The sequence below is a fragment of the Solanum dulcamara genome, chromosome 12, assembly GCF_947179165.1.
Source record: "Solanum dulcamara chromosome 12, daSolDulc1.2, whole genome shotgun sequence".
In the NCBI taxonomy this organism is placed as follows: domain Eukaryota; kingdom Viridiplantae; phylum Streptophyta; class Magnoliopsida; order Solanales; family Solanaceae; genus Solanum; species Solanum dulcamara.
Window position 1 is genome coordinate 66,395,910 of NC_077248.1, and position 25,881 is coordinate 66,421,790.

The 25,881-nt window shown below is 35.0% G+C and overlaps 3 protein-coding genes across 10 annotated transcripts; 2 read left to right on the forward strand and 1 right to left on the reverse strand.

The window, feature by feature from the left end:
• Positions 1 to 1,883: 1,883 nt before the first annotated feature.
• On the forward strand, positions 1,884 to 9,964 carry LOC129875973 (uncharacterized). Of its 3 annotated transcripts, none has more exons than XM_055951239.1 (16): positions 1,884 to 2,078; positions 2,189 to 2,438; positions 2,579 to 2,607; positions 2,699 to 2,801; positions 3,070 to 3,241; positions 3,838 to 4,020; positions 4,408 to 4,565; positions 4,913 to 5,189; positions 5,324 to 5,538; positions 5,671 to 5,769; positions 5,867 to 6,384; positions 6,668 to 7,431; positions 7,770 to 7,968; positions 8,899 to 9,103; positions 9,214 to 9,273; positions 9,350 to 9,964. In XM_055951239.1, exons 2-14 carry the CDS (start codon positions 2,279 to 2,281, stop codon positions 9,067 to 9,069), a joined length of 3,048 nt encoding a protein of 1,015 aa, XP_055807214.1. In that variant the 5' UTR covers positions 1,884 to 2,078; positions 2,189 to 2,278; the 3' UTR covers positions 9,070 to 9,103; positions 9,214 to 9,273; positions 9,350 to 9,964. The 3 variants fall into 3 exon arrangements, with proteins under 3 accessions (XP_055807214.1, XP_055807212.1, XP_055807213.1); XM_055951238.1 differs by having other exon boundaries at positions 1,885 to 2,078; positions 8,899 to 9,134; XM_055951237.1 differs by having other exon boundaries at positions 2,166 to 2,438; positions 8,899 to 9,273.
• A 713-nt stretch (positions 9,965 to 10,677) lies between these two features.
• On the reverse strand, positions 10,678 to 18,090 carry LOC129876128 (FACT complex subunit SPT16-like). 5 transcript variants are annotated; one of them, XM_055951462.1, is made up of 3 exons: positions 17,928 to 18,090; positions 17,192 to 17,291; positions 10,678 to 14,170 (listed from the first exon to the last, which is right to left on the reverse strand). In XM_055951462.1, the coding sequence occupies exon 3, from the start codon at positions 14,142 to 14,144 to the stop codon at positions 10,962 to 10,964; it is 3,183 nt and encodes a 1,060-aa protein (XP_055807437.1). In that variant the 5' UTR covers positions 14,145 to 14,170; positions 17,192 to 17,291; positions 17,928 to 18,090; the 3' UTR covers positions 10,678 to 10,961. The 5 variants fall into 5 exon arrangements, with proteins under 5 accessions (XP_055807437.1, XP_055807439.1, XP_055807436.1 ...); XM_055951464.1 differs by having other exon boundaries at positions 10,678 to 14,165; positions 17,192 to 17,294; XM_055951461.1 differs by having other exon boundaries at positions 17,192 to 17,294.
• A 619-nt stretch (positions 18,091 to 18,709) lies between these two features.
• LOC129877208 (universal stress protein PHOS34-like) lies at positions 18,710 to 21,954 on the forward strand. Of its 2 annotated transcripts, none has more exons than XM_055952694.1 (3): positions 18,710 to 19,513; positions 20,214 to 20,305; positions 21,550 to 21,954. In XM_055952694.1, exons 1-2 carry the CDS (start codon positions 18,796 to 18,798, stop codon positions 20,258 to 20,260), a joined length of 765 nt encoding a protein of 254 aa, XP_055808669.1. In that variant the 5' UTR covers positions 18,710 to 18,795; the 3' UTR covers positions 20,261 to 20,305; positions 21,550 to 21,954. The 2 variants fall into 2 exon arrangements, with proteins under 2 accessions (XP_055808669.1, XP_055808670.1); XM_055952695.1 differs by having other exon boundaries at positions 20,217 to 20,305.
• Positions 21,955 to 25,881: the final 3,927 nt, after the last annotated feature.

The window sequence follows — 25,881 nt, forward strand, 5'->3', positions numbered from 1 at the left end:
TCTCTCTTGGGGATAGGTTGAGTAGCAAGCCTTACTTTCATGCCTTGTTCATCTATCGCACCACTGAATTTGCACTCCATGTACTCTATCTTGGTCCTGCTCAGTTTGAACCCTTTGAACTCCAGAGTTTGTTTTCAAACCTCCAACCTATCATTAACTTTGTCCCGAGTCTCATCAATCAAAACTATGTCATCTGCGAATAGCATACATCATGGAACCTTCTTCTGGATAGACCGTGTCAGCTCATCCATCACTAAGGCAAAAAGAAAAAAGGACTCAACACAGATCCCTAATGTAGTCTCATCTCAACAGGAAAGTGTTCCAAGTCACCTTCCACCGTCCTAACCCGAGTCTTAGCTCCAGCATACATATCCTTTATTGCCTTAATATACACCATCGGAACACCTTTAGCCTCCAGACACCTCTAGAGAACATCCCTCAGAACTTTGTCATAAGCCTTTTGAAGATCAATGAACACTATATGAAGATCCCTCTTTCTTTCCCTAAATTTCTCCACCAGTCTCCGCATAATATGGATTGCTTTAGTAGTCGATCGCCCTGGTATGAATCCGAACTGATTCTCTGAAATTGACACTCTTCTCCTCACCCTTATGTCCACCACCATCTCTCATATCTTTATAGTACGACTTAACAATTTGATACCTCTGTAATTATTATAATTTTGAATATCACCCTTGTCCTTATACAATGAAACCATAGTACTCCACTTCCATTCATTAATAAAATTATGAAATTGGGAGTTTCCAAGCTTGTACTCTTCATCAATTGAGTAGTTTTCGGTGAGCAAGAAACTCTTTTTCCGGTATGATTTCTGTCGGAATTGCAATGAATTCAATAATTTTTTGAAAACCCAAATGGAAAATACAATTGTTGATTGCATGGTTTGCTTCAGTTTTTTTTTTTGGTTTGTTTGTCTGTGTTGCTGTATGTATGCTCCTTCCTTTTGTTTTTGGGCAGGTAGGGTTCTATTTTCTACTAATTGGTATCTACTGACAGAGATAGATATGTTAAAGTTCTTCAATCTTAATTATATAACTGCCTGTCAAGAAAAAGTTATGGCTTTTTTTTATAAAGTGTTGTCAGAGTCAATTTTTGCGTATCTTAACTAATTTTACTGGAGCAATAGGTATTAGGCCGGCTCAATAGAATGAGTGGCCTAAAGCCAAAATTTAGAAAGTGAATTACACTTCTTTAATTTTTTTTAATATATTTTATTCTCATAAATTCTAAAAAAAATATTATAATATATTATAATTTAATAATTAATTTTTTTTAATTGACAGTAAGATAAGAATAAATATATATAAATTATTGTATGTTACATAACAACACAAATGTTTAAATCTCTCTTATTGATTATAACTTTGAATTTTTTTTAATAGAATGAAATGTTACATGAATTATCAAAATTATTCTAAAAGTGTTTTAAAATAAAATTAAGACTTCATTTAATTAAATATGCCAAATAGAGTATCATTTCTTATATAATATTTCGTAATACTTTAAATTACAAAAATCAATATTATAGTGATTGTTACCTTTAGAAACATTCAAAGTTAAGACATTTAAATTTAATTATTTAATAATCTAATTAGTTTGAGTTTGAAATGTTTAATGAAACATCTCAAAGAATTAAACACAATTGTACAAAGTCAATCTTAAGACATGATTAATTCAAATTGAAGTGAATTAGATAAATTAAGAAATAAAAAGTAACTACAAATTTTTATTATAATTATATCAATAATAAAATTTGAAAAATATATGCATAATAATTACTAAAAGATTAGCAACAAGCTATAACAATAAATACATAATTTTTTTATATTCTACTTAGGGTTTCTTCCAAGTGGATGCTTCACAATTAATATTAACATTTTAACATATGTATGTATCTCCTTCATCTCTTGTCTGCTCAGTGCTTTTGGTTCTTCGTTTAGTCGGTCGAATTTATTTCTTTTTTGTGCATCTTCGGTATATTTTGGTATTTGAACGAACTGAATTTGGGGGATTTTTTGGGGCCTTAAGCCACTGCGTTGAGCCCGCCGTGGTATCAGGTAATTCTATTCATCAAAGGCTTGAATTCTTCAGATTTTTTTATATGTATAAGTATTTTCCGTTACAGAGATTATACTTCTTATTAGGCTTGTTGGCATTGTTAATCCAGTTAATCCATTCCGACGATTAGAGACTAAACGTCCAATTAGTGATCCTACTGGAGAAAAAAAAGAAGAAAGACAAACTCCTTCTGGGGTCTATGGAGAAGGAAGTAGAATCAAGCCGAAAGAGAGAGGTGCTAGAAAATGTGGGTCAGGTCATTGCCTCAATCAAAGATGCCAAACATGTTGATCAAGTCATCTGTGCTCTTCATTCCCTTGCCCTTCGTCTCTTCCCTCTTGACTTCCACTCTCTCGCAGGTGTTGCTCTCAGTGTTAAATAAACTTTTATGGTTAATTAATTTCTCAATCCCTGTCTAACTAGTAATGTTAAATTTACTTACTTAAGTCTTTGTTTTGTGAAAATAAATAATCTTTTTCTAATTTTGGTCAATTTATAGGTAGTGTTAAAGAGGAGTACAGGGAACAGGTACATAGCTAACTTTTTCTTGGACTACACTGTTATGTTTACTGGGTTTTCTTTTCTTGTAGTGTTCTAATATTTTTTTTTAAAACTAAAGTTAACAAGTGCGAGACTCCCGGATACACACGAGAGAGATGAATGGTGGCAGATTTTCTACCAAGGCCCTGCATTCGCAACATTGGCTAAGATTTTGTTATATGGTAAAGTTGATAATCTTGGTCACTTAGGAAGTAATTGTGAATGAAACTCTTAATTTCTGTAATGCATGTTGCTCATTGTGTTTGTTGTATTCAGATCTCTCTTTGCACAGTTGATGTCTTTACATAGAGACATTTTTAGAAGTTGTAATGATGCTTTTGTGTAAACTAGTATGCTTCCTTGGACAGAGAGCGCTTGTGGAATTATCATCTTAATATCTTGGTTGATTTCTTGTAATGACAAGACTAATCTTTTTTTTTTCTTTTTCAGATGTTGCTTATAATTGGCTGGCATGTCTCCCCATTTCTGCGAGGATGCACGTCTATGATGTATTCTTTTTGAGAGGCCAAGTCATTGAGGTTGTTAATAAATTGGTTCCTTGTCTACAATGGAGAGGTAGTAGTGATGATGGCACCCGTTCCGTCCACTCAAATGCTGAAAGGTAGCAAAGCATCTTCCACTTTTTCGTATATGTGGTTCATAGAGCTCCTATTTAGTACGTGTTATCTCTCTGTGCGGCGAGTTCCGGCAAAGTGAGAATGTAGTCTTAACTATTCTATGCTGTCGTATGCATGCACATGAAATAGTTTTGTCTTGGCTTTATTCCATTGCATTATATTTCACTGAATCAGACTATGAAGAATAAAACCACTGTCTAGAAATGTGCAGGTGCAAAATTGTTAAAATATGTTGGCAGTTATCGCTTCAGAACTAGTCCGGACAAAAAGCTACATGTTTATTTAATTATAGTCCCAAGATGAAATTGGTGGGAAGCTATACAAGATATATTATGTGAGTGGTTTTATTGATGGTTGTTAGCACATTGCTTTGTTCTGCCTAGCGTATTTTTCCCATTACGTTTTATGGCTGTGCTATTTTGTCTCATTGTGGTGCAATGTTTGAGTATTATATTGAACACTGATGTCTAAGCATACAAGACTATGTAGACTTGTTTGAATGGTGCAACTCTCTCCCTTCTGAGATATGCTCACAAAGTAATGGCTTCCGTACTTCTCATCTATTGAACTCTGATTGCAGATTGCTTGTGCTTTGTTTGCTTGACAATATGGGAGTTACTCAGATTGCTCGAGAATTGTCTACTTACTGTCAGGAAGATCTTGTCCATGAAGAGCTCAAGCAGATTATCTCCCGGGTGGTCCAACTCCTTACATCTATACCTGATAAAGCACAAGCAGGAACCCATAATGCATTATCATCACAGTATCCTTTTTACTTTCTTACTAGATTGCCTGTTTTCATGCAGTAAGTACCTGTTGAATCTATCATGATGTTAAGTTGAGCTCCACAAAATGAGCTGAATTTTTTTTCAATCATCTTTGTGTTATGGTCAGAGAAAACATAGCAACAGCTCTCTCTCCCTCTCTCTCCTCCTCCCCACCCTTGTGGGTTGTAAGGGGTTGTTCATTTTACAATTGAATTTCGTTTTCAATTCCTTTTCTCTCCGATATGGCAGGGGATGCTACTTTTGCCAATTACAACTCTCTTTGAAGCTTCATGTCTGCATACATACTGTAGTTTCCTTCTCTTTGTTCTTTATTCCTTTTTTGCCTCCTTGGTCTTGTTCCACTCTTTACCAGCGAATTTCAGTGTGTTCTTCAAACATATCACCGCTCAACTTCTTGCTGGAGCACGTGAATGGGACAAGCATTTAGATGGAGGAGATCACGTTGATAAAAACAAATTAGGTGGCGTTATGCTCTTAATGGGTGAAGCATTTGCTCGCATTAGTCGGCGAGGATCAGCTGGTACATTTGATCAACACAAGCAAATTGTTCAAAGAATCTTAGTCCCTTTGTCCCAATTTATGTGATGCACTTTCCTTTTTAGTTTGTCCCAAGGGGAATGATACCTTTCTATATATAGAAACAAACTTTAAACTTCCGATTTTATTCTTTATGAGATGATTTATAGCCACAAAAATATCTATGGCTTGTTTTAGACCGCAAGATTCAAAAGTCTTTCTTTGTTTCTTAAACTTTGTGCCCTGTCAAGTGTCGAATTGCATCGCATAATTTGGGAGGGAGTAATTTTGTATTTGTACAAATAATTTGATATATCAGTTTATAAGTGGAATCAATTTCTGGATTTGTAGATGTGCTGTTAGGTGTAGTGGTTCCTGAAATACATAAACACGTACAGAGCTTCTTACCACCAAATTCGGATACCCCTATTGATGAAGCATTTCAATTCACACCTGGTTTGCGATTTTGGTTGAAGATGATGGAGTCAATCAAAGACCCTTACTCCTTAGAAAGAATGACTGAACAGCTACTCAAACAATTAGCTGCTCAAAATACAGGAGATATTGAAGCTCACTGGATTTTGTGGATATTGTTTCATCAGGTTTACCAGCAACAAGCCTCAATTAGGTTGTGAATATTCACTATGCATTACTATGATAGAATTCAGATTCCTTTTTTATCGTCTTGAAAAGATTGTTAATCTGGGATACGACATCCTGTTTTATATTTTGACACGTCTTTTGTACATTTTTTTCTTTCAGGTCCATGTTTCTTGAGAAATTTTTAATGTGGAAAGTATTCCCTAGTAATTGCTTGAGATGGATTCTTCACTTTGCTGTTTTTCAATGTTCCCCTGAAAATTCCTCATCAGTAAAAGCTTGTAACCTTCGTACTCTCTCAGAGACTCTTCAGCGTCTTGTCATGGCTTGGTCCAAGCGGGATTTTGTGCAATCAACTTCAATTGAGCAGCAAGCCTGTATTCTTTTTCTTTTCTTGTAGCTTTAAATTTTGCATCTATTATTTTTCTTTTGGTTGAGAAAAATTGTAAGATTTGTACTTCCTTTAGGTTCAACTCAACATTTTTATGGTTCCTTAACTTAAGATCCAGATATAACTGCTGCATTAGGCCTTTGCTTAGAGAAGATGTCTAAAGACGATTTAGATGCAACCAAGGATGCAATGCACTGTATTCTTGAAGGAGTGAGCTGTAAAATTTCCCTCTTACTGCTGTTCAACAATATCTTTCTGGATGACTATTAACTAGTTGATTTAATTCTTCTCATATCTTTTGTGGTTGCTAACAGGTAGGTTGGAAAGTGCTGACCATTTGGTTCGAAAAATGGCTAGCAGTGTTGCATTAGCATTTTCCAAAGTAATTGACCCCCAAAATCCTCTCTACCTTGATGATAGTTGCCGTGAGGAAGCTATTGACTGGGACTTTGGCTTATTAACCCCAGAAAAAAGATTATTGGCTAGGCCCACAAACATAGATGGAGATAAGGGTTCTTCAACCACAATAGTTGCAAAGGTGTTAAACACTATAGCTACTGCCAGCACACATGATAATGTGATGAGTAAAAAGAAGAAATTATTTGGATTTGAATCTGTTGATCCTAATGAGATCATTGATCCAGCATCCCTAAATAATGAGGCTGACTCTGGTAAAGATGATGAGGATAATGCAAGTGAAACTTCCGAGTCCTCAAATGACTCGTCTTTGCAGCCATATGACTTGTCAGATGATGGTGCAGATCTGAAAAGAAATTTCTCACAGTTAGTGGATGTAATTGGAGCACTAAGGAAATCTGATGATGCTGATGGTGTGAGTTCAAAATTCTTATATCCATATATCAGACAATCTGTAGAGTGTTAATTTTGTCATCCTTCTAAGATATGAACAAGCTTTGATACCCTTTTTGTTGCTATGAATGACCTGTACCCGCTTGTATAGTAGAACGAGAATTGATCGGCTAACTATTAGTTTATAGTTGTCAAGATTACTAAAAATAGTTTGGTATTTAGTAATACATATGCAACTAGGCTATCACTGAAGTAGATGAAAAAGTTCTCTCCTGTGCCCTTTTTGACGTCTTTCCTCTTAACAGGTTGATCAGGCTATTGATGTTGCTGAGAAGCTTGTACGAGCTTCACCTGATGAGCTCAAGTTTGTAGCTTCTGATCTAGCCAGAAGTCTAATACAACTTCGCTGCTCTGATTCAACTATTGAAGGGGAGGAAGAGTCTGCTGAAGAGAAGAGACAAAAAGCGATTGTTGCTTTGATTGTCACATGTCCTCATGAATCTCTCAGTACACTAAATAAATTACTATATTCACCAAATTTAGATGTCAGCCAGCGGTTAATGATACTTGATGTAATGACGGAGGCTGCACAGGAGCTTGCAAACACAAAGATTTCAAGACTTAAACAACGGTCTAATGCTCTTGTATCATCCATGGGTGATGAACCATGGTTCATGCCAAAGCCTATTGGTCCTCCAGGAGCTGGCCCTTGGAGGGAAATCTCAACACCAGGGACTCCTTTTAATTGGTCTCATTCTTATGAGAGAGAACTTCTCCCTAAATCAGGTCAGGTCAAGAGAGGAAAGACACGCCGTTGGAGCCTCCATTCAGCTTTACCGGTAAACCAGCTTGAATGGTCCCAGAATAAGTTTCCCCAGTATGCAGCGGCTTTTATGCTTCCAGCCATGGAAGGATTTGATAAGAAAAGACATGGTGTAGATTTGCTTGGCAGAGACTTCATTGTTTTGGGGAAGTTTATCTACATGCTTGGGGTTTGTATGAAGTGTTCAGCCATGCATCCAGAGGCATCTATTTTGGCATCTCCTCTTTTGGAATTGTTAAGATCAAGGTAGTAACTCTTATATATCATGTCAGAGAATAATACCTTCTTACACAGCTACCCATTTAACCTAACAAATGTCTTGGAATAGAAGATGAGTTGTTACTGGAGAAAAATGTCTTATCTTCTTTTTAACTTCTAAACTAAACTGTGTCCTTTATCCAATAAATAAAACGAAAAAGAAAAAAATGTCTTCTGTTAACTGAGTAGAAGTGACCTGTCTCCATTTGTAATTATTACTTGGAATTGGACACTGCACTACTTTGTCTGTGGAAATTCCTGTCTTGTTTTGCTTTTTCTGTTTACATTTAGATGCTCGCTTAAGATTTCCCTCTCTATACTGGCAGGGAGATATCTCATCACGTGGAGGCTTATGTTAGGAGATCTGTCCTGTTTACTGCTTCATGCATATTGATTTCTCTTCATCCCACCTCCGTGGCATCTGCCTTGGTTGAGGGGAATTCCGAAATTTCGAAAGGACTTGAATGGGTTCGCAGCTGGGCACTTCATATTGCTGAATCTGACACTGACAGGGAATGCTACACAGTGAGTTAAACGGGCTAAATTCCCCTCTATAACTTCTGTTCTGTTTGTTTTATGTGCACCTATTACTCTGTAGATTTTTAGCAAACTATGTTGTAGACACCATTAGTACCTTCCTCTGGCTTTCAGGTATATGCATAATTCAAGCCCAGATAGAAGCTAAAGTGTTCAAAGGCTAGTTTCTGTAATTTGTTTTCTCCAAAGGTGCTCATAAACAAACAGGACTTGACTGGATGCTTTTTTGAAAAAAGGGCATTTCGGTGCTTAAAGCATCTCTCATTCACGCAGGGTCCGGGAAGGCTGCACCCTAAAGGGGTGTAATGTGGGCAGTGTACCTTGACACAAGTATCAGTGGTTGAAAAAAAAAAGTATCAGTGGTTGAAAAAAAAAAGTATCAGTGGTTGATTCCATGGCTCGAACCGTAGTCTATAGGTCACACGTAGACAACTTTACCGTTGCTCTAAGGCTTCCCTTAAAATAATAAGCAGAAGGAAAAGTAAGATCAAAATCCTGAAGTGCAAGATTTGTGTACATCCCTTTGAAGGAAGTCATTAGAAATTTAATTGTTAAAACTCAATAGTTGTTTGTTCTAACTTCATGAGTTGTTAGCCAAGGATTCAAGCTATTTGCTTTGCATTGGGTCTTATTGTGTGTCAGGCACAAGAAATTATCAAGTATTGTTTTCAGGTTACTTGTTAATGATTACACTTTGCTTGTTCGGATAAATCTTCTTTTAGCTTAATGCCATTGGTATATGCTGCAACTGATATATCCAAGACGTAGTTCTTGTTACCATCTATCACTCCTTATGAACAGTCTTCTAAACTCTGGTTTTGCTTTCTAGTCTCTTAATCTTGATTTTCCAGTTCTCATATTCTTGTATAATACATGTTTGAGTTTTCTCTGCCAACCTAATTACTTCTAATTTTGCAGCTGGCTATGACTTGCCTCCAACTCCATGCTGAGATGGCTCTACAAGCTTCTCGAGCACTTGAATCACCAGAAAGCTTACACGGATCGAATAAGAGCAGTCTACCATCAAATATATTGAGGGGGGTTATCAAAATCCCCAATTCAAATGGTGGCGTTCTTAGTGCCCCTTAGATATTATTGACATGCCTATTCTCCAGCACTACCTGTAAATATCCTTGGCACAAGCGATAAAAATGGTTCTGTCTTGTTCTTGTCTATATCTTGTTATTGTTGTATGCCATTGTCATGCAGATGCTTTTATTCAATGAATTTCAGAATCTTGCTAGGCCCCTAATCAAGCTGTCTATTGCATCTCGGATAGTTTGGTTTAAGAAGGTAAATTTCTTGGGATCAAAAGGATGACACATATTTTCTTTTTAAATTAACTTGTAATTTCTTTTTTCAAATGCAGCTTACTACAAGAATTGGTTTGAGATGCTAAATTTTGACCAAAAGGCGCCTTTTGAGGAGGAGAGAATATTGGCATGTTAGCATCTGTGATGAAGTTTTTCATCCCATAGATTTCAGTGCAGCCTCGAGTTTAACTGCGTTTCAAGGATATTACCTTCCTTTTCCCACACATGCATCCTGCAATTTCCATCATGAAGATACAAATTGTATGTATTCAAATGGAATGCACGTCCTTAAACATGAAAATAGATTTCGAGATCCATAGCTCGATTCAAGGTAGCTTGCTGATATGATACTGGATAGCCTGGTTAACACAGAGATCATCGCGGAAGAATCATAACGTCTCAATGGCGTTTCTTGTTTTCCTTTTAAAATATGACTTCCTTCTATTTAGTATTTCCTTCCTAGAATGTATGTCTTGTTTCCTTTTGTTGGAATGCACTTTTTCTCTGGATTAATGTTGCTTATCCCCCCTCCCCTACTCTCATAACTGTTAAATCACATCAAATTATTTTAGGGTCATTCATTGTGACAACATTTCACTACTATAACAGTTTGATTTTTTCTGAAATCAATTTTTCATATTATAATTTACTTATTTAAAACATCATTCTACTTGGAAGATTAGTGACAATCATTATAACAGTACATTCTTTGTAAAATTACCTCTCTGTATTCATATATTGTGTATAAAATGCAATATTAAAATATTTATGATATTCATTATTAATGCCATGTACATTGTAAATTTAAAATACAAATGTCTAATAGGAAAAAATTGTACTATTTAAATGGTATTCATCGATTAATGTTATAATTTCACGAGGAAAAGTTAGTGGTGTTTATATTTTTTACATTTATATACTTTCTATTTTTCTTGACTAAATTGATCAAGATATACAATTATAGACTACTCCTCCTTCGAAGAGAAAATTATTAAATTAATTTTTTGCGTACTTTTATTTATAACAACTAAATGATATCTAAACATTAAATGTTAATATACATATATAACAATACTCTACGTAGTCATTAAAATTTTCATACAAACGTTGTCACTTTAACGAATTAAAGGTTTGACTGTATAGTGTTTAATACTAGTTAGCTTAAAGAATAGAAGTGGACACATTGAAAATTGAAAGAATAGCAAATTCAAAGAGCCAATGATAAGTAGACCCTAGCAACCAAATTTCACAATCCATTAGCTTCTTCCCAAGATGTTATGTGCTGTTAACACAGCCTCTCTTCATTGAAACATAAGTGGAGTAAACATTTTTCTCTGAAATCAAATGCAGATAATTCATGACCAGAACTACCAACTTAACAAACTACGGAGAAGTCTCCAGTTGGAATTAAATATGAGATGTTTGTGCACACACCCAACTGTAAATGCGTACATAAAAACATGATATCTAGTCTAGCTAAACGAAGGTAAAACAGAAACGTCTAAACCTAGAAAACTCCATCGTGGTCTAACAACCCAAGGTGGAGTGCAAAGTGATAATTTACAAGAAAAAAACTAAGCTTGACAACTGTTCTAACTGACTAACAAACACTTCAAGGAAATCCTACTTGTAATGATAACTGTTCTAAACCAAATCGATTCAGCAAAACTACCTAAACTTCATTCGCTTAGGAGCAGCAGAACTTGAACCAGATCGTGACTTGCCAAAGTTCTTCTTTCTCCTCCTCTCATCCTCGCTGTCAGGTTCATCTCCTTTCTCCCTATCTGCGTTGCTTGCCTCCTTCTCCAACTCTTCCCATGTTTTGCCTTTTTCTTCCTCCGAATCTTCATCTGAGTCTTCCTCTTCTTCCTCAGAATCCACCAGAGATTCACTATCAGAGGCATCGTCTTCTGAATCTGACTCAGGTTCAGCGTCTGAAGGTTCATAACCTTGGTCTGACTCCTCTGAACCAGATTCTGAGTCAGAAGCATCTATGTTTAAAAATTCCCAACCACCTTCATCTATGAACCTTTGGGGATCTTCAGTTATGGTCTTCAATACTTCACGCCAATTCAGATTCATCTTGCTCTCATAATACTTGATGTCAGTTGTGTCAAGCCACTCCTTGATGCCATCAAGTGCGGAGACAGGAATGGAATCTATGCGCATGACATCACGCTTGAAGTCCTTGAAGACAATTGCCATATCAAAATTCTTCTGCCCAAATCCAACTCTCTCCAAGTTGACAATCTCAATATCACTTAGGGTTATCACAAGAAACGGGGTCTCTATCAGCTCAACCAAACAACTAGAAGTTGGCACAATGAATGCTGATGATTTATAGGGCACCCCATGGAACCCAAGTTCTCTCAGAGGTTGATCAAACTCCAGGTCGAGTCCTTTAAACTGGGGCTGACTCCACATATCATTCACCCGGTTCACAAAATTCTGGAAGTCCATGTTGAATTTGTTCTTCCGATCTCTTTCTCTCTGTTCTTCCTCAATCTCATCTGGGTCATACGCAGACCGCTTTCCACCTCCAAGTGTTTGGACCACATCCATTACCTCAACATAGAATTGCACGTCCTTGGTTTTCTTGTTTCCTACCATTATGTGGTTATGCAGATGAAAGTGAAGAAGGGTAATCATCTCCTTCTCTGCTGGCTGGAAGAACGCATGCTTGATGTTGCCAAACATGATGTCAACACGCTCATCTGGTCTTGAGGTCGAGTACCGGAAACCATTAACATGAGCTTCCAATGTACCCGGAAGCTTTCTTGCACGACCACCAAAAGAGGGACGAATCCATAAGTCAGACAGTCTAACTGGTTTGAATTTATTCCCTGCAAGTACAAGTTTTTCCTGAGTCACCAAAGTCGCCCTTTCGGCTCTCTCAGCCTCCCTGGCCATAACGTTTCGTCTAAGAGTTTTAATCTGCTGAACCACTTCACTTATGTGCCTTGGATCCTTAGAACGAAATGAAACTTCCTTCAGGTAAATAGCACTCTGATTTTTAGAAGCATTTGCATCAACAGATGTAAAAGGGGTACCAGGGACATTGAAAATGACACGGATATAACAGTTACGGTTGGTATCCTGCTGGCTCGAAACAGTCTTAACAGTAGCCACATGGAAAGGAACCATAGTACCATATATTGGTAGAAGAATGGCTTCATTCTTTTGGTCAACCTGAATAATCATATCCCTAGGAGGTGGTAGATCATTAATGCTCTTATAAGCTACAAGGTCACTTGATGCCCTAGCAGTACTCCTGCTATTCCCAGTTAAAGATTCTCCACCAGCAAGACGACGAGCAGTTTCTTCATTCTTCTGACGGGCAAGTTCTGCTTGGTGCTGCCTCCGAAGTTCCTCTTGGTTGTTTGACCTAAGTGTTGCCTTGGAATAAAAGGCTTCCATCCTGTTTGAATCAGAATCAGTTTTCACTTTAACCCCCTCCTCATCTTCCTCATCTTCATTGAAAGAATAGGCTACATCCTTCAGGGCTTTGGAGCTCAAATGAGTAACCACCTCATGGCCATCATTTGTGACGATAACTGTATCTGCCAACAAAAGCGAAAAATTCCTACTCTTTTCAGTGGTGATCTCAGTTTGCAAATTGTGGAAACCAAGTGACACGTTGAAAACCATTCCCGCTCTCAGCACCTTATCACTCTTAGCATTAATGATCAACCCAGACTCCCGGAACTCGAGACCGATCCCAGTCCCAGCAGATTTTGTCAGGTTGTTAATAAATTCAGGAGCGTCCCTCTCAACCACTGCAAGAGCTGTTTGATACACGGAACTAAGCTTGTTTCCAGGCTTCAATGCACCAATTGCTGCCTCATGAGCTTTAAGAAGAACTTCATAAGCCTTGTTCTGCATCGAAGTTGAATCAATGAGAAATGTTCTGGCGACATTTGAACAGTAGCTGTTGTATCGTGATCCAACTGCACATATGATGACACTGGCAGAATCATAGTACAAATGGTCATCATTGCTTGTAGCACTAGGTCTAAGATCAAAATTCCCACCACTCTGGAAGATTGGAGGGTAACATATATCAACATTCTCAGCTTTCAGTTTCACCTTAATTTTAGCAGGTTCCAGAATAGCCTTTTCTGTGTCATCCATTAATAAAGAATGAGTTACTTTCTTCTCCTCATCAATAACTTTCTCAAGTTTCGGAACAACAAAGTTCTTCATTGCAGAAGCAGTCAAATATGCAGCTTTCTTCACATTTATTATTTCACTCTGTTCCTTCACAGCAAAGAGGTCAGCCAGCCCATTTGAGATATCACTAAGAGGAAGGCTTGAATCTTTCATCTTATCAGTCCATATCTCCAAGAGTTTTCCTTCAGGGGCCTCTCTTGCAATATATCCAATGATGACTGAGGTAACAGGACCATCTGACTTTGGCTGCATACGGATAGAGTGAAGCACGTTGTCCATTTGAGCAGTCCCATCCTCATTTTTCGCCTTCACATGCATGAGAATCTCCACATCCACAGCCTCTTTAGCAGCGGATGTTACAACACTAAGCAATGATGCTTTCTTCTGACTACAAAGAAAATGTATTTGTTTGTCTCCAAAAATCATAATTGTCTCAGGAAACTCATACCCTAGCAACCAAATATTTAAAGCTGAGGATTTCAAGTATCTCAAATCCTCAGAAGGTGGCGGTGTAGCTATAGCAAGGACATCAGAAGAGCCCCAAAGGTCATCCTTATGTTTGTGCCAGTGTGAATATAAGGCCTTCAGTCGCTTACTGAAAGTATTCAAGTCGATTGTATAAGCATTTCCACCTGCCAAATTCCCATTTGAACCTGCCATTCCATTTCTCTTCTCCACCATGGCCGTGTCAACAATTCTTGACTAATCTAGACAAGAAAAAGAAAATATTCACATATAAGTTATTTAACAATGAAGAAGCAACATAATATGCACCCACACATGTCTCTGCACAGTGCCAGCTGATACTAAAAAATTGTTGAAATCTCATTACTAAAAGAACTTCTGATTCAATGAAACAATGGCTACTATTTTGAAGAAGCATAATATAATATACCCGCTCCCCCCAATGAATTTGAACCAGCCTGCTTATAATTACTTTGTTAGCAACAAAAAAGACCACTCGATTCCCATGCAAAATATCTTTAACTAGTTTATAATATGAACTTATGAATGCATCCATTAACTATTCTCTGCAACCCATAAGCTACTCAGGAAATGTATCATTTAGTCTCCTTTTTAACGTTGGTTTCATCACAGATTGACTGGGAACACTATAAAACATAGAAGGGAAGAAAAAATGAACATCATTTCTGACAATCAAATTAAACAATTTGCTGGATGGTTTTTGCAATTCCCGAAGGAACATCAGCCTCCACAGTTCCAAGTCAATTAATAGAATCCAGAAAAAAAGAAGATGTTTCACCAAAACATTCACTCAAATGTGCAATGGACCAACTGGTACTTGTTAAATCTTCTAATTAATATCTCTGAATACTCAGTAAACCATGGCTTTACAAAATCACAAGGAACCAAATAAAAGGGAAATGCCTATGAATTGTTAACAGCCTTCAATGCGAAAAATTATGTTCCAGATAAAATTAGGCTCTTTAATATAATACAACAAACAACCAAATTAAAATCTTGACACAAAATAAGGGTTTCAAGAAGCTAAAATTAATACAATCTTCAAAACAAACTTAAAATACCTCAAAATTATAATATTCCTCAAATAAAACATAAATCCCAAAGAAGCACTGGGCAGTCGTACCCTTGGGTTCCAACTAAGAATTAGGATTTCAGGAGTCTAAATGAATACAAGAAAAATGTTCAAATTGTAGAGGCAAGGGAAAGAAAAAAACTCACAATTTTAAGTGGGTTGTAAACTTTTGGAACCAAGGTCCGAATTAAGGAGCCAATTATGGTTACACTTGGACATAAGGTTAATTTTAAGTTGTTTGCGGCACAATAAGTCAGTTAAGGAAAATCTATCCATATAGACTAGATACGCAATGCCCATGCTTAGCACGGGCCCAACAATTTGAACTGTGATATTTTAATTGGTATTAGTTTGGTTTTTATTCATTTACGTTATCTATTTCTTACCCCCACTTTGTGGGACTACACTGGGTATGTTGTTGTTAATGTTATCTATTTCTTACGTTCAGTGGTTATTTAATTAAGATAAGAAGGCACTATGGGAGGATATGAAAGAAAAATGTCAGTTTCAGATGGGAAGTCGAAAACTTCCATTTTGATATATATTTCCTTTATTAGCTTTTACTAGCTTACTAGGTTAAATCATAGCAAAGAAAGTTTATCAAACTCTACTATGGATTGTTCTTTCAGAAGCTTCTCTTACTTCAATAGGAGACAACAATTTTGTTTAAGGAATTAATAGAGGCATCCTTGATAAAAAAGCAGGATTTAGGTCATTACTGGATTTAGTCTTTAGGTATTATCATTTTCAACAGTGATTCATTTCAAGTACAAATCATAGTTTCCTCAACTTTACTCTTCAAAGTCACACTTGAGTTGTCCAAATATAATGTCCCATCCTTTCTAGAACTTGTCGATTATGATTTGAACAAGGTCGGAATACTTCATCGCTTTGATAGTAAACACAGAGGGGTAGATAGATTCTTTTGGAAGCTCAATGACAAATCATGTCTCGGTTAAGTTTATGGCACAACCTTCCCTAATGTAGCTACATGTTCATTTGTATTAGACATTAAAAATCCAAGGGTCTATTCTCTAAAAAAGTCCACATATTGAAATAGTTTTCAAGCACTCTTGAATATAATTTTAATGCCGATGGTGTCCCAAGGCAGCTTTTCAGGCATTTCTGACATAGTAGTATGCCATCCTCTCTCATTAAAATCTTCCTCATAAAAACATTCATTTGCTTGGTCCTGGATTTTCTTTCCGTATGCCGGAGAATGTGTCTCACTCTCACCTTTCTACATTATTATTATATAGAATTTCCTCAGGTCTCCATAAAAGAGAATGAAAAGCCCGGGTGGAAGCACAAACAGAAGGAGAGAGAAAAAATAGAAAAGAAAGGAGGAAGAAGTCTAGTGCTAGTTTTCACCGGCACTTCTTTATTTAACTTTTATTTTTGAGTGCTTTCTTTGTTCTCTTATTTAGATTGAAAGAAAGAAAAAACTTTCCTTTCTTTCTCTTCTTTATTTTTTTGTTTTATCCCTTCGATGCATTTTGGCTTTGACCAATGGGCCCACTAGCTAAAAAGGCGTAAGAAAAAACTACCAGAAAAAGAAAAAAAAACAAGGAGCACCTTGAATTGAACTCGACAAATTGCGTTTTGCCAGAGATTTTTTTAGAAAGATTCTCCTTCCGTAATTTTTTTAAAAAATTTGATTCTCCATTAATTCAAAAATAGAAGGAATATAAATAGAGGCGCATACACGGAAAGTGCCCCCCACTACTTACTTCTTCATGGGGGGGGGGGGTATCGATGCAACTTAACTTTGAAAGCCAAAATGATTCCTAATCATTTATCCACCCCAATCACATTCAAAGAAAGCCAATATGTCGCCTCTAGCAAAGCGATGAGGTCCTCAGACACTTTCTGTATTACCAACATTTAAATCTTTTTCCAGTTTTATGTGTGTTTATAACAAACAAAAAAATAGGAACCCAACTGCTTCTATACTATCAATTATCAATTTCTCTACTATCATGTTTACATATATTATTCTCGCACCTAATTCTCTATGGATTCATTCCCAACAAATTAAGACCAAGAAATTATCGCTTAAATATTTTAATTGTCATGCTTAACTAACAAAAGCAAATTTTAACAACAACAAAATACCCCGTATAACCCCATCAGGTAGGTAGGATTTAAGGAGGGTAGAGTATATACAAACCTTATCTCTAGTTTGTAGGGTACAAAAGTTGTTTCCGATAGACCCTCATGTCCAGGGGCGGATCTAGGACGGCACGAGCGTGTTCACACTTCACTCGGACCTCCTCAATAAAGAATACAAAGTACATATAAGGTATTTATTTATGTTTTATGTATATATAGATAGATTTTGAATCCCTAAACACGAAACTAGACATTGACTCGATCGTTTAGGGAGTTCAAACTTCACCTTGAGATTTCAAATTTTGAATCCTAAGCATTACATTGCCACTACTCGGCTCAAAAAGAGATGAAAATGAAGACAAACATAAAAATGAAACAGCAAGATGCAAATTTTAACTATATATATAATTAAAAAAATGCATGCAACACTCTCGGCCGGAGATACATACAAAGACGAGATTTAAGGAGTATAAAAAGGTTTAGTCAGTCACCGCCCTAAAGAAGACTTATCAATCATCTAGAGTATACAATACAAAATTTACAAGTTCTACACTTCAACTAGGGTTTTGCAAGGAAATGAGTGGTGATGAACAAAGTAATTTACCTGTACCTGTTAGGTGGCATAACTAGTCAAATTAATCGAGGTTTGTATAAGCTAATCCAGACACACGATTATCAAAAAAAGTAAAAGTGATGCAAAAAGAGCAGGAAAATCGAGAAGCTAAGCAAAAACTCAAAAACAGAACGAATACAAAATGAAGAAATTTGAGCAAAAAATGGAAGAAAAGGCATACCTTGCTGGATGAGAAAGATGAAACAGAGAAGAGTTTGCTGCTGTGTCTGTTTATTAGGGATTTTTTTTTGGAGGAAGAAAACGCCGACTGGATCTTTCTAGAGTTCCATTTTAATGGCGGATGCACAATTACCGTTTTGTCCTTATAGAGTTCTATTTTAATGGCGGTTGAGACAATTACTGTTTTGTCCTTAAGTGAAATTAGATTTTTATAAAAATGATGAAAAAATATGACCGAATTTGTGTGAAATTAAACAACGGAGGAAATAATATTATCAACGGTAAGGCAGGAATTACGAGAGGTAGATGTAAGACGAAAAAGAATTGCAGACGTGACTTGATATAATATCAACTTAACGAGAACATGATTTTAGATATGAAAGTCGAGAATTATGATAGAATGTTAGTAAATAGTTGAATGTTGACGTGTTATATGTGGGAGAGGTAACAACTAGCCTTTTTCTTTTCTTTTTTTCATTATTTGTTGTTTTATTTGTTTTATATTTTGCTATTTAATTATTATATTTTTCTTGCGATCCTACTTCGGTAACATTCATTTTAAGTCGAAGGTATATTGAAAAGAATCTCTTCATTTACTGAGACACATATAAAAATATCATTAAATTTTAAAAAATCGAACTAAATCAATAACAATTAATACAATATAATTTTGTACTATATTTAACTTGATTTAATTTTTTAAAAATTAAAAATCAATTAAATTAATTTAATTTTGATTTTTCCCAAAAATCAAGCCAATAAACACCCCTTGTTATCTAGCTACATTCAACGTAAACAATTAGAAGGAAAAAAAAGAGTCAGCTCAATTGTAATTTTTAAAACCCTAACCCTAGCTCCGATTAAACAGAATGCAGAAACAGCCACCCCACACGGCGGATTCCGACATCCCAAACCTCGCGAACATCAAAATCAAGTGTTCATCACCACGTTTTCCACCACCGACCACTCCTTCCGCCGCCGAAACACCTACCGCCGGTGCGCAGCGCAAAATTGGAATCGCCGTTGATCTCAGTGACGAATCTGCCTTCGCCGTCAAGTGGGCTGTCCATCACTACCTCCGTCCTGGTGACGCCGTAATCCTTCTCCACGTCCGTCCTACCTCAGTCCTCTACGGTGCTGATTGGGGTTCGGTTGATCTCTCCATCGTCGATACTGATAACATTGAGTCTCAGAAGAAGCTTGAAGATGATTTTGATGCGCTTACTTCTGCTAAGTCTTCTGATTTGGCTCAGCCACTTGTTGAGGCACAAATTCCGTATAAAATTCATATCGTGAAGGATCATGATATGAAAGAAAGGCTATGTCTTGAGGTTGAGAGGTTAGGATTGAGTGCAGTTATCATGGGTAGTCGAGGATTCGGGGCTACGAAGAGAGGAAATGATGGGAGGCTTGGAAGTGTTAGTGATTACTGTGTTAGGCATTGTGTTTGCCCTGTTGTGGTTGTGAGGTATCCTGATGAGAAGGATGGTGGAAATGCTGCTTGTAAGCGTGGAGTTTCTGTGGCGTCTGCTGCACAAGAACATGAGGAGAAAGGCGAGTACCATGATGCTTGTGCTAGTCGTCTAGGTATGCGCAAAAAAGTTACTCCTCTGTTTCAATTTGTTTGTTTGTCTAATTAAACATGCCACGGGTAAAGTTGCAACTAAAGAGTTTTAAAGAAGGAAAAGAGATATTGTTTTTGAAACGGATTATAAAAAAGTAATACAAACAAATTGAAACGGAGCGAGTATGTGCTTATTGGTTCCCAACTCCTTATCCTAATGTTGGCTTAGTTATTTTCGGGTCTTTATATGTAAATTTATGCAACTTTTGCTGCTGGTTATCAGTTTTACGGTTTCCTAATTGAAATGAAGGACCCTTCATGTTTTGTAATGTAAAATTAAATGTGGTATACTGCTGCCAACTCTGTGATTTGGAGGTGTTTTATACCAAAAGAATAATTAGGTGGATCACTCCCCAAAATAGTTACATTCAAGAAAGGCAATGCTTTTTACGGTTTATGCATGTGATTTGGAGACGCAATAGAGTGCAGGAAATATGTGATATTTATAATAATTACCATATGTTTGGCAACAATGTTGTTAGAATATATAGGCTTTAAATGTACCAAAATGTGAAAGCATTGTTTTGGAAAATGAAACAAATGCCTAATGTTGAAATGAGAACTTGGATAAAAGCACCCTCAAGAAAACTTGTATTACAATGCTCCAACATGTGTGCTGAATCCTGAGGTCCCTCTTGTTTTAAATTGTCAAACTCCATGAAGCAGGATTACAACCAGCAATAGGAAAAGGCTCGAGAACTGGCAATTGACTTAGAGTTGCTTAAGAAGTCCTTCGAAGTGACAATAAACGAAAGGTACATTGCTTGTTATTTATTTTCAGTAAATATCATCTCTCTATATTCATTTTAAATTTCATTACTTTTGTCTTTAGATTATGAAACATTGTACTTTTATTGCTTTCACCACTTACAAATGATAGTTGTATTGCTTAGGAGTAGCATTTAGGGTGCGGTCTATCTTTTGTTGTATGAGACAGTAGGTTTCTTGTTAAGTTACTTTCGACTCTTTAACGAAAGTTTGTAAGAGGACTTCGATTAGCTGAAAGTTACGCATATTTTCCTATTTGTTGTTAGATTATTGTTTCTCCCTTGTTAAAAATAAAAATAAAGAAGCTTCCTTCCTATATATAATTTAATCTGGCACCTCAGTGGCTGCTTTGGGGGTTAGTGTTTGATGGAGAAGCTCTATTTGGATTAGGTTGTGTGCTCCATACTTGTTACCTGTAATAAGCTTAATTTTTCCTTGGTTAATGGATGAGACTCATCAACCATGATTTCCATGACAGATTTGCAGAAGATGTAAATCTTTGGTTGTGAAAGTTTCATATTGGGAGAAAACAAAACATTGTTTGATGTTGAAATAACAACTTTGACAAAGGAAACCACAGCTCAACCTAGAGCCAATTTGATTTGAGTTTCCAATTTTTGAACTTTAGGTCTTACTGAACTTTTGTAGTGTTTTCCTAAGCTTGATTTGCCTTATGAATTGGTGGTTCGATGTTTATGAAATGTAGTCTAGCCACTATAATTTGATTTTTTAGATTTGTGGGTGAAGTCAGATCAGCTTTGTCATGTCACTAAGGATTAGATAAATGAATCATTTCTCTCCGCTGAGCTTTGTTTTAGGGCACACTGTGAAAGATGGAGGAGGAAAATAAACAATTCAAATGTCTAGGCTCTATGTTCCTGGAGAATCAAATGATATATGAATATGTTACACAAAATCTACATTGGATGAATGGAATGATAAATGAAGATGTTTCACATAAAATCAAATTGGATGGTTGAGATATCAAAAAGATCTTTCCTTTATCCAAGAGATTGTTGGTCTTTCAAGACAAGGGGGTTTGGCCTGTGACCAGTTAAATCAAGTAGTTGTATGTCTGGATATCTTGTGCAATTAAAATTTGTGCTATGGTGTGCAGAATAAAGTTTGAAGCCTTTTATCAATTCTCTAGTCCCTTTTCTATCGCCTCTATGATTATTGATAGCTCTCTTTGTTTACTGGGGCTTTGATACACCTGCTTCTTTGGTGACAGATTCCAGGCGGAAGTTGGGTTGATCTTTTTGCTGCACAAAATTTGACCGACTTGTGTGAAGACCACTTGGTGTTTTGTTATATCTGGAGTCTCATCTTCTGTAACTGAATTGTAGTTGCTCCTCTCTTTCACTTTAGTTTATCGTAGTTCTCTAGATGATGTTGTATCTGTAAGGTTGTCGTCTTCATAGAGTTTCACTAAATGTGTGCCTTTTTATCATTTGTGATCTTTCTGGTGCAGGCTAAACTCTACTCTAGGATGTAATTTCTATGCTGCTGTTCTTAGCACGTCGTCAAGTTTAGTTCAATATGCACTAGAAATCTCCTACTAGTATGGATGTCTAATGTTAATTCTACTTTTAAACCACTTGCACTTATTGTTGCCCAGAACAGTTGGTTCTTGTTTCCATTTTCGCGGTTTGTGAAGACAATGCATACATTGCCATCCACTTATCCTTTGCGAGCAAAACATTTTTGACATCCATTTTGTTACCTTTACTCTTGATAACTCAGAAATTCCTGAGGACAAGTTTATGTGCTTTCTTTTTGTGAATGGACTAATAAGGATTCAGTGCCTTAAAAGGCCAAATGCAAGTAACAGCAATTGACATAAGAAAAGGGAGATCACTTAAACAAAAAGAAAGTGCATGAATGCAGTATGCAGGATAGAGGGGATGCAGTTTCCTCAGTTAATAATAACCACAAGTTTGATCTGTTGAACATGAAACTCATCCCTCTTACACTTGGAAAAAATAGTGGTTCTAATATACTCCCTGCCTCATAGAACCCTTGTCAAACTGCTGATACTCAGAGACAAAGGAGGGGTGGGTGGGGGGTTGGTTCTTCAGTTTTGATTTCGATTTATGTGACATTGTTTGATTACGATAAAAATAATAATATGTTCAGTATAATTTCATAAGTAGGATTTGGAGATGATGTGTATGTAGCCTTAGCTTTTGTTTTGTAAAGATAGAAAAAAATACTTTCGATAGACTTTTGACATTGTTTGATTGTGCATGATATTTAAGAAGAGTGTGAGAGTGTGTGTTTTGAAAGATATCATTTTTAGGACAAACTCCCCTTAAAGTGGTTATTAATACAAATACAAATAACAGAAATTATGTAATAGCCACTTCTATGGATAAAGGAATACATAAAGTTGAACATATTTAAATGAAAAAAATAAGTTAAAAGTATATGATAATTGAATCATTCGAGATTAGAGGTCATAAAATTTGCTCATGAAAATATAATTTGTTTAAGTTGGAGTTGGTCATTGATTTGTCTATTTATTAGCTCAGCTTATTTTATCCAATTCATTTCAACTCATCAATAATTAGATTGGTATGCAATCCATATTGAACCATGAGAAATCTTGTTGAAATAGTTTTGAAAAAATTATTATTTTTGTTTGATATGTTATCTATAACTTTAATAAAGACAAGACCAATTCTATTAGGTACTAAATTTTTTAAAAATAAAAATAAAAATAAAATTTTAGTAAGATTTAAATTGGTTGGTTCAGACATGCACAAATGCCCCTGTAAGGGTATGTAAGTTGAGAATTAGTGAGAAAGGATAGCAGATAGTCGAGTGTATCACCTTTCTATACCATTGAGAAGTAGAACTTTTGTATTTTCTTAGTCTTAGATATATCCTTATTGTTTCTTTCACTTCAAATATCTTTTTATCTTGTGGTTGTTTCTAATTGTTGTTACCATTTTTCTTTTTCATCTATCCTTGAGTCGAGGATCTTCGAACAGTTTCCCTACATTTACTAGATAGGGACACACGATTCTCTCCAGATTTCACTTGTAGAACTACATACGGATGTTATTGTTGTTTTAGCTCATTTTAACTAAATCAATTTCAGCCCAAATAATTTTTTGATAGATACATAATCTATCAATTTATTAGCTCAATCGGTTCTAATCTCTTCAAATTCAACTTAATTCGTCCATTGAGATCGTAAAATTCTCCAACCATTGAGCAACACGTGGCGAAAACCTAAGGCTCACAATAAATTCAATTTAATGAGCATAGTTCATGCATATGATGGGTTCCTATTTTAGCTCCTAACATAATAATAAACTGAATTTGTCAACCTCCACCCCATCCCTTCCTCCTTGGTCTTGATGCAAAGCACCTCTTATCCACAAAAGAATAAAAAATAAAGAAAAAGATTATATTTATCTAATACTAAAAATAAATTATATTTACCATTTTTATATCTTTTTCTAATATATTCATATAGTTATATTTTATAGCTATATTTAATTCTAACTTATTAAAATTAATTATATTTATTCCTCACCCGTTGAAATTAATATAACGAAGGATAAATATAACTCGTAAAGTTTTCTCTCTTACATAGTCACATATATTGATGACAAAGTCAAGATTTTTCCATGTCAGCAAGATTAGAATCTTGAGGAAGGAGGATCATACTCATTTGATGCCACATCAGACATGTTCACGTGGTCTAAATTCCATGTCATCAATTAAAATAAACAAAAAACTTGTCCACCATGTATTTTTTTTTCCCATCACTATCTGTCTCAATAATTATTCATGATGTAGTCCACGTTTTTGGGATAGAATGGATGGACTGCTTTTTTAAATAAATAAATAAATAGATAATTTTTTATATAAATAATATATATATATATATATAGTAGAGGGGGATTCAATATTTAAACTCTACGAGTATAATTTTTAAGATTTTTAATGTTAACTCGTTATATTTTTGAAATTAATAGTGTGATCTCACAAGTACTCAGATCTTACTTTCATTTTTTATGAGGTAGAGAAATTGTTTCTAATAGTTGTTCGACTAAAAAAAACAAAAGGTGTAATAAGATTATTACATTCTTGAAGATAATAGTTCATATATACTATTTGCTACTTTCTCCGTTTGAATTTGTATGTCATATTTTAACTTAATGCGGAATTTAAGAAAATAATTTTTTTAAAATATTATAATTTTAAATTAAAGATGTGTTAAATATATTAAATTATTTTTTAATTTTATCGTCTTATATATATTAAATATATATTTTTAAAATTGGAATAAAGAGAAATGTAGGATAAATAAATTAAAACAAAGAGAGTATAATGTTAGTGAATTATTATATAACAAGTAAGTAAATCTATACAATCATGACCAAATTAAAATTATAAATCTATAAAATCTCTTTATAAAAGATATTTTATCCAAGATAAGATAGAGCAAATAGATTATGCTAAAATTATTTTGACACCCTTATCCAAGTCAATTCTTTTTTTCCCTTGTCCCCCTTATCCAAAACAATTTGTTTTTTAATTGCACCAAAGATATAAAACAATTGTTTTTTTTTTAAAAAAAATTTGGTTAATAATTCAAGACAATAATAACCATATAAAAAGCCCACACTCCAAATATAAATAATGAATTTTCTTGGGCTATGGGCTGCAAGTGGACTTCACATGGTTCAATCTCTTATGTGGACTAAAAATGGCCATGTAAGCAATTGCTTTTGGTCTATATAATAGCATGTTTGAATTGACTTATTTTTAAGCAGTTTATAAGTTGAAAACTGTTTATAAGTTTTAAAACAAAATAGGTATAGACCAATTTTTTTTGACTTATAAGTTGTTTTCAATTTATAAACTGCTTAAAATAAGTTCATCTAAATAAATCCAACTATTTATTTTTTCCTTATTTTAAGCACAAAATAACTTTAAATTGATCAACTAAACACTCAAAAATAAACAACAACTTATAAGCGAATTCAAATTATTTCTAAGTTTATAACTAAGCAATACATAGCCACTTGCATTATTAAAAAAAGCATATCCTTTGAATTTAGAGTGATGAAAGGTACCTACTTTCTTCTTCTAATTTCAATTTACACCAAAAATAAAATAGAGTCCCTCACAAACATAGATGATTTTGGATTTTTGGTCATTTTTGAGTTATAGGATTTTAAATTTATAATTATATATAATGTTATTTTTTTTAAAAAAATAAGATAAGGTTTACATAAACAAAGATGATTTTGGATTATTAGTCATTTTGAGTTATAGGATTTTAAATTAATAATTATATCTAATAAATTATTATTTTAAAAATAAAATAAGGTTTAAGGCTAAATTTATTAGGTTCAATCAATCTCACAACTCGAATTATATATTAGCCTTTGATTTACAAATAACAACATATTTTTATAATTTCAAAAATAAATTATATGCAATTTTTATCCGTATAATAAAAGTCAATAAGTTCAGAAGTACTTTATTCTTAAATGACCTCTATAAGGCACCAGATAGTCATGTCAATAAAAAAGTTAAATAA

Bases quoted from the DNA above. Each gene is read 5' to 3' on its own strand.
- LOC129877208 (XM_055952694.1), top strand. From the start codon at position 18,796: ATGCAGAAACAGCCACCCCACACGGCGGATTCCGACATCCCAAACCTC. The intron at 19,514-20,213 runs GTATGCGCAAAA...AACTCCATGAAG, and splicing joins TGCTTGTGCTAGTCGTCTAG to CAGGATTACAACCAGCAATA.
- LOC129875973 (XM_055951237.1), top strand. From the start codon at position 2,279: ATGGAGAAGGAAGTAGAATCAAGCCGAAAGAGAGAGGTGCTAGAAAAT. The intron at 4,021-4,407 runs GTATCCTTTTTA...AGCGAATTTCAG, and splicing joins CATAATGCATTATCATCACA to TGTGTTCTTCAAACATATCA. The intron at 6,385-6,667 runs GTGAGTTCAAAA...TCCTCTTAACAG, and splicing joins AATCTGATGATGCTGATGGT to GTTGATCAGGCTATTGATGT.
- LOC129876128 (XM_055951463.1), bottom strand. From the start codon at position 14,144: ATGGTGGAGAAGAGAAATGGAATGGCAGGTTCAAATGGGAATTTGGCA.